The 7,978-nt window shown below is 37.4% G+C and overlaps 1 protein-coding gene across 3 annotated transcripts; it reads left to right on the top strand.

The window, feature by feature from the left end:
• The first annotated feature begins 1,029 nt into the window (after positions 1-1,029).
• abraxas1 (abraxas 1, BRCA1 A complex subunit) lies at positions 1,030-7,695 on the top strand. Of its 3 annotated transcripts, none has more exons than XM_041234464.1 (9): positions 1,030-1,140; positions 1,713-1,803; positions 2,889-2,925; positions 3,108-3,171; positions 3,558-3,751; positions 3,894-4,013; positions 4,270-4,354; positions 4,805-4,919; positions 6,456-7,695. In XM_041234464.1, the coding sequence occupies exons 1-9, from the start codon at positions 1,054-1,056 to the stop codon at positions 6,770-6,772; spliced, it is 1,110 nt and encodes a 369-aa protein (XP_041090398.1). In that variant the 5' UTR covers positions 1,030-1,053; the 3' UTR covers positions 6,773-7,695. The 3 variants fall into 3 exon arrangements, with proteins under 3 accessions (XP_041090398.1, XP_041090404.1, XP_041090390.1); XM_041234470.1 differs by having other exon boundaries at positions 3,555-3,751; positions 6,459-7,695; XM_041234456.1 differs by having other exon boundaries at positions 3,555-3,751.
• The last annotated feature ends 283 nt before the right edge of the window (positions 7,696-7,978 follow it).

Below are 7,978 nucleotides of genomic sequence, written 5' to 3'. Positions count from 1 at the left end.
CTTCGCACTCCTTTGAGTTTGTCGTGAGAAGCCTTCCTCATACCATTAAAACCATGTGACAATATTATCTTTCAGCTCTGCCAGCACAACCTGCTCTCTGTCTAAATAAATGTAGAGTTCTTGGGATTGGTATGTTTATTCTTTCTCAGAATATACACAGTCATGGTGACCCAGGTTACAGCTACAGTTCTGAAACATATTAGTGTCTACTCAACTGACCAAAATAGCGGTGGTAAGTATTATGATCAAATAAATTATTAAAATAGGACCCTCCTTTTGCCACTGTTTAGATCAACTGAATAGGCCACAGCACAGTGCCTAAGATCACACCTCATGGAGAGTTCACACATAACAGCTGTTTTAGTTTGTAAAATATTGTGTTGGACAGTCACAAAAGGTAAGGATTCAGTGGTGGGATTTATGATGCCAGTGAAGAACTGTATGTTAAGAACTGTATTTATCTTCATGAGAAATGTTTCTCGTGCTTATAGAATATGCAAAGGCCTAATACATAAATGTATACTGGGGCATACAAATTCTATAGACATCATAACATTGTAAGTTTAGACAAAAAAAGCAATTAACCTTTTTCATTGAGATCTGGAATCTGGATCTGGATCTGGACAGTAATTGTTAAGCAGTCATCAGATGTTTTTCTGTAATTAATTTGAATGGAAGTTTCAAGCATGACAGTTTATGGAAATGAAGGTGGGATAATGATGACAAAGGGAATTACAAATTATATGAAGGTAATTCAGTATTTCTCTTGGGCAGTATTGTCATGCATAGAGAGAGAGAGAGAGAGAGAGAGAGAGAGAGAGAGAGAGAGAGAGAGAGAGAGAGAGAGAGAGAGAGAGAGAGAGATCAAACAAATCAAACATAGACATCAGTTGAACAACTGTTAGTCTTCTCCAATCTGAATTGTGAGAATATGCAATAATTTGCATAATGTCCAGTAGAGGGCGTAAAGAGAAAGAATCCAGTAGGTGGCACAAAGAGTCGAGTTAAAAAAAAAAAAGAAAGAAAACGTCATCTGATTTAACAACAGGAAGTATGGCGGAATTAAACACAACAGCCCACGTTTCGGGATATGTTTTGGCGTCCTTAATGTTCCACCATTTCAACCATAATTCTGATGTTGTGAGTAAAATAAAACGTACTGAGAATCAAGGGAAGGAATTTACGCACATTCACGTGTTTTTTCTTCTCATTTGCAAACAGGAAGTCAACAAAACAGACCTCCAAGTTTGCATTTTAGCATCCGAGACAATGAAGAGTACCATTTGCATGATATAAAAAATAAGATGATTTTCTGCATGCTGTCACTACGGATTTTTAAAACACTTCCCCATGTTTTTATTGGACTGATATGCTATATATGATGTTGTAAAATTAAGTACTGTGTCATTGGGTATGCTACTGGGTAGTACTACTGAACTGTATAACTTTCGAGTTAAGCTTAGGCACTTGGTTTTCACAAAATACATATTGTTAAATTGTATTCTTGTGTCTGGTTATCGCATTCTTTCCAGAAGTCGTCTGCACCCTAATTTAACATCAGAAAGCTGACTTTCGCCAGTTTGTTTACATTTCCCAAATACAGTCTTTTCGATATTACTAAACTCATTAGATTGTTTTGTAAAATAAAAACAATGATAATACATAGAAAAAAAGCCTAAACTAAGTTTGAACCTTTTGTTTATTTTTTTCAGGAAGGATTTCTTCTTGGGGAAATGAAAACTGAAGCAAAAAACAGTATCACAGATTCCCAGATGGATGGCGTTCAGGTTGAGTACAGCATAGGTCAGTAGTGCTGCTAGCTACCACACAGCATTGGGCAAACGACCCACGTTAGTTAACAGGAATTTATTCATTTAAAAAATGTCAACTATAGCACACTTCCTTCCTAGTTGTATGATTGAGAATTGAACACTCTCCAGTTGTCATAATACCTGGGAAAAAAAAAAATACTGTTTCCTTAGCAAGGTGATTTGAAGACTAGTCAGGGCTGGGTCTAAATATGCTGCACAATAGTGTAAATCCAGATCCAGAGTTGTGTCTTCAGCTGTGTTTGTAAATGATGACACTGACTGTCTTTTGTCCTATATATATGTATATATATATAGGACAAAAGATATATAATTTAAAGTTTATTTAAGTATGACATCAAAAAATAATTGACTTCTGTTTTGTGCCATGCATATATAGTGCTACCATTAAAATGTTTTCTACTTGTCCTATATTAAACACTGATAAATTAATGAGGCCAATGGATGTCTAGCAGTCTAATCTGAAATAGCAAAGCACTCAAGCTGAAGGACTTGTGAATGGGAAGTTTATTTTTTTTTAACTTTCTGATGGTACATTGGATAGAAAGAGGGTTACTTGTATCTACTGTCAAAGTGAGTTCCAGTTTCACACACGTGCATCTAGTCTGCTGTACCACCTGCGTGCTAAACATGCTTTCACTTCTCAAAATACACTCTAGTCGTTTTTCTGCTGCAGACAACAGCAACAAATGAAACCCGTCAGGTTCGGGAGAGTATTCTTTTAGAAATTCAGGATCACTGCAAACCCATGAATCAAGCGAAGTTCGATACTATAATTAGTGCTGCTGGATAGCTACCGACTGCAGACCCATTAATATTATAGCTTTGTTTAAAATATATATATATATATATATATATATATATATATATATATATATATATATATATGTGTGTGTGTGTGTGTGTGTGTGTGTGTGTGTGTGTGTATATATATATATATATTATATACATAGTGTATATATATATTATATATATCTATATATATATAGAGAGAGAGAGAGAGAGAGATATGTCAGAATTTGAATGTCTATATGATGTATTTATGTTTTTGTTTTACAGACATACAAAAACACATTCCATGTAGTACAGTTCACAGGTAAGTACTAGATTATTTTGTGTAATAGCTTATTGTTAAAAACATAGATACTGAAATTGCTGTGCTATGAAAAGAAAGTTAACTTGAATATGGGTAAATTCACAGGTATTTGCAAATAAAATCAAGAACAAAACCCTGATAAGCCACCAAAACTAAATTAAATAATTCCCATTCTCTTGCAGCTTTTCTAACTATGTTGAAATTAATAAGGAAGTACTGAAGAAATTACTATCCTGTCATAAAGAGGTATTTTTTACTGTTGAAACTGTCCTTGTTGTATTGAATATGTTTTTAATTTGAAGATGGAGAGCAGCATGCATATCTCAGGATACACAACTTATTAACACAATTAAGTGTGGACATGGACAATAGCATTCTTTGACCCATTGTGTGACCCTCAGCAAGTCACTTAACCTCCTTGTGATCCGTCTTTCGGGTGAGACATTGTTATAAGTGACTCTGCAACTGATCCCTAGTTCACACACCCTCGTCTTGTATCTTGTAAAGCGCTTTGTGATAGTGGTCCACTATGAAAGGTGGAATAAAAATAAAGATTATTATTCATTGAATTGTATATTTTCTACAAACATATAATTTTTATAGTATAACATTGAGTTTAAACACTTAAGCAGAATGTGATTGGCTGGTACAGACAGAGGCGGAATACAGAGCCGGTCATGACCTTCCGAGAACGTCTGATTCATCAGAACCTACAAAAGTACCTCTCCAACCACGAGCTGGTCTTCTTATTGATGACTTCGAGTGCCATCACTGAGAGCAGCTCCACACACAGTCTGGAATATGCAATGTACAAACTTCAGGGAAGGTAATGGAGTCATTTGTTTTTCTAAATGTAGACCTTGGCTAAAGCGGGTAGTTTCATGTACACATGCAATTAAATATTACAAGAATCAAAAAATGTGAAAGCTGTCTAATATGTTTGTTTTTTTTCCTTCATAATTAAACAGCTGTTTCCATAAAGTCCCAGTTCTGGTGACCAACTTGGGGATAGTAGACCAACAGGACTACCACGCGTCTTCTATAACCTGTTCTTCTGTGGGTTACACACGGGTAGTAAAAAAGCTTAGGTAGGAATTCAATTTCCAAGTTTTCTTTTACGGTACAGTAGTGACTGGAATTTTTTTTTTTTTTTTTTTTTGAGAATTAGTCAGAAAAGAATGGATTTATCCATGACTTGGGGGTTAATGCTCTTCTTGGAAAGCATGACATGGGATCTTTTAATTTGTTTCTTTCTTATGAAATACATTAAACCTTCAAAACTATAAACAGACCCCTATCTTTGAGAAGTAAATTTTTTTTTTTTTTTTTTTTTTGTGTGTCAAGGTCTAAATACTTTAATACAGATGGGTCCTTGAAGGAGGTCTGTAGAATAAATGAAATGAGCTCAGCACTCCAGGAGGAACTAAAGGTGAGCAGGGCTGAACTGAACTGATGTGCAGGTTTAATGATAGGATGATAGGACGGTTGGGTTAGTTTAGTACTGGCCTGAGAATACCAGGTTCCTTAGGCTTACTCAGATCATTAAATAAAAATAAGATTTAACTTTCCTGTGGCTAATGTCCTAGCAAGGCATTAGCCTCATTAGCTGAACTGCCTCCTTACACATTCTACTTGGGTACTGCATCCACTTTATAAACTTGAACTATTACTTTTGGTACACCAAAGCAATGTATTTGATTTCAGTTTGATTTAGACACATTTATTAGGTTTTATTTCACATAATTATGTTCTCGATGGATTTTCAATCAGTGCATGGACTTGATTCAGTATCATTTCAATTGCATTAAAGGAAAAGCCATGTTACTCCATGTTACCTTGCCAAGTAATGACAACAGCACTGTACTTGTTTGTCTTGCAGGAGACCTGCAGGAAGGTGGAGGAGAGTGAGCGATCACTAGAGAAACTCCTGGATGAGGTAAACAAGCTGAGGAAGACAGTAAAGGAAAAAAAGAAGCTATGCATGCAAACGTTTGGTAAGAATTGGTAGTTTTGCATATCGTTATGATACAGTGCCTATAGGAAGTATTCACCCTCCCCTTGGACGTTTTCACAGTTTGTTGTATTACAACCTGAAATCTTGATGCATTTAAATGGGATTTTTTTCCCTTTGCTGTGACACTTCTAAATAAGCTCAGGTGTAACCAGTTGCCTTCACAATTCACATGTTAAATGGAGTTCATCTGTGTGCAATAAAAGTGGTTCACGTGAGTTCAGATTAAATACACCTGTCTCTGTAAGGTCCCAGAATCTGCATAGAGCAGGCCGTCCTCCCAGACTGAGCAGCCGGGTAAGAATGGCATTGGTCAGAGAAGCCAGCCAAGAGACCAATGACAACTCTGAAGGACATCTAAGCATTCCATGGCTTAGATGGGAGAAACTGTCCATGTGTCGACAGTAGCTGAGGTACTCCACAAATCTGACCTGTTTGGCAGAGTGGTAAGAAGGAAGCCATTTCTGAAAAAAGCCCATGCAAAATCCTGCTTGGAATTTGCAAAAAGGCATGTGGGAGACTCTGAAAAGATGTGGCAAAAGATTCTGTGATCCGATGAAGTAAAAATTGAACTATTTGGCCTAAATGCAAAGCGTTATGTCTGGTGCAAACCCAACACAGCACATCACCCAGGTAACACCATCGCCACTGTGAAGCATGGTGGTGGCAGCATCATGCTATGGGGATGCTTTTCATCTGCAGGGAATGGGAAGCTTGTCAGGGTAGAGGGCAAAGTGGATGGAGCTAAATACAGGCTAATCCTGCTTCAGTCTGCAAAAGACCCAAGACTGGGACGGAGATTCACCTTTCAGCAGGACAGTGACCCCAAGCACACAGCCAAAGCGACACTGGGGTGGCTTAAAAACAAGAAAGTGAATGTCCTAGAGTGGCCCAGTCAAAGCCTGGATTTGAATTCAATTGAGAATCTGTGGCAAGACGTGATTGCTGTCCACCAACGATCCCCATCCAACTTGACAGAGCTTGAACAATTTTGCCAAGAAGACTGGGCAAATATTGCACGATCCAGATGTGCAAACCTGGTAGAGACTTACCCCAAAAGACTCGCAGCTGTAAGTGCTGCCAAAGGTGGTTCTACGAAGTATTGACTCGGGGGTGAATACTTACCTAACCAAGACATTTCAGTATTTTTATTTTTCATTAACTGTGAATTTTAAAAATTCAGTGATTTCCACAGGGCCTTAGTTGTGTATATATAAAAGATGCCACATTGGTTTATTATTTGACTGTTAACAGACATGGAACATACGTGTTAACAGACAGTCTTTGAAATCACGTTTATTTGAAATTTGAAACCTTCAAATTTACATTACTGTTACATTTAGTTTCATGGTTTTGTTCTTGTTGTTATTCATACACTGTCCTGCAAATGTTCTTAAAGAGCAGAAGAATACTTCACCATCATGACCATCCAAGCCAACATACCAGCTGTTGCCCATTGTAACCGTTCACTAGTAACAGGTTGTGTAAATATGAGAAATAGATTTTTTGTCTCTTTCAGAAGAGAAGAAATGCAAAAAGCCAAAAACTGATGAGAATGTCCTCCTGTGCCAAGCCCTGCAGAAATTATTCCCTGAATCAAAGACGCTTCAAACTCAAACCATTTCACTTGAGGGAGCTGCCTTACCTGCCTACTCCTGCGGTGCAGACCATGGAATTGACATTTCAGAGGTACTGCCTCTGCTACTCACTGACAAGAGGGAGAATTGTGAGAGTGACACTGAAAGGCAACTGGAAGAAAGCGGATCAGAGACTGAGGAGGACCTGCTGGATCCCCTGAAAAGACAGGTGGCCTCCTCACACTCCCCAACCTTCTAAGCTTCTGCTGGAACGAGATACCATGGGTGCTATTCATAAATAAATTATTCTCGTGAGTTATTTAAATCGTGTTTTATATCAAAACTATGTTTTGTTCATAAAAAAAAAAAAAAACTTAGAAAAAAACATTATTTTAATAACTCATGATTTAAAGCTGAAAAAGGCCCGTTATATGTTGCCGGGCACTTTTTTTTTTTTTAATTATCACTGTGTCGTCCATTACTAAAATAAAATATGTGTAGTTTTACAAAGCAACCTGAAACTTGGTAGAAAGTCAGAAAGAACCAAAGTTCAGATCCCTATTGAAGTTTCTAAATGGCACAAATTGATAGGTTGATGCACTTGTTATAGTGGCATTAGGTTAATGACTCTTTAACCTAGTTCCCTCAGATTACTAGCTCTTAATTTTTGTCAGTTATTGGTTGACACATTCCCATCTGCCCCGTGAGTTCAGTCTGTTAAACTCAGTCATCTGCTGCCAGTTCCATCTGCAGTCTACAGTCAATCTGCAACTGGACATTTTACACAAAACTTGAAGATCACCTGTTTTGTTGTTAATGAATGAGCCTACATGTAATTGTTGTCAGAGTGATATATTTCCAATATTCCCTGTTCAGCCAACATTTTATTCCTGCAGTTGGAGTTTTCAATCCTGCCTCTTGCATCCATCGCATTGGACACTCGTTAGGTAACTTCCATTATCAGTGCGAGTTGGAGAGATTTGAGTTCTGCCAGCCCCAGTTCTAACTAGGGCTGAGAGTCACAATGTAAATGCTGCTGATGGAAATGAGTGAGTCTGATTTGAGTTCAGCCCCAGTGGCAGATAAAATGTGACATTTCTCTTGAAAATGTTAGCAAACTGTTAATGTGCCATGTTGTTGTATTGTTCTTATTATTAAAGAGTAAACAAACTTCAAATTATATTTTCGTCTTCTTGGTCAACTTTCCTTTTTACATTTTTATGATGTCTACCATCTTTTTGATTAGTTCTCAATTGCAATGTTTGTTTTTTTCTTTTCTAAGTCTGTGTCAAAGTGCTTTTATCTGAGGTTATGAGCTGCGGTTCTGTTCTAGTGGTCCAAGTTTGCTATTGACATACAACAGATCAGCCAAAGGGTGTATTTCTGGCAATACAGATGAGCACTAGATGGCGCTACTGCTTTCTCCTACAAAAGCACGTTGCCTATATGTGTCTGGCAGGGAACT

Source organism: Polyodon spathula, chromosome 2 (genome assembly GCF_017654505.1).
Source record: "Polyodon spathula isolate WHYD16114869_AA chromosome 2, ASM1765450v1, whole genome shotgun sequence".
NCBI lineage: Eukaryota > Metazoa > Chordata > Actinopteri > Acipenseriformes > Polyodontidae > Polyodon > Polyodon spathula.
This window is presented reverse-complemented; position numbering and strand designations above follow the sequence as displayed.

Excerpts from the sequence above, each read along its gene's own strand:
- abraxas1 (XM_041234456.1), top strand. The coding sequence starts at position 1,054 with ATGGCGGAATTAAACACAACAGCCCACGTTTCGGGATATGTTTTGGCG. Across the intron at positions 1,141-1,712 it reads TCAACCATAATTCTGATGTT|GAAGGATTTCTTCTTGGGGA; the intron begins GTGAGTAAAATA and ends TATTTTTTTCAG. Across the intron at positions 4,014-4,269 it reads CGGGTAGTAAAAAAGCTTAG|GTCTAAATACTTTAATACAG; the intron begins GTAGGAATTCAA and ends TTGTGTGTCAAG.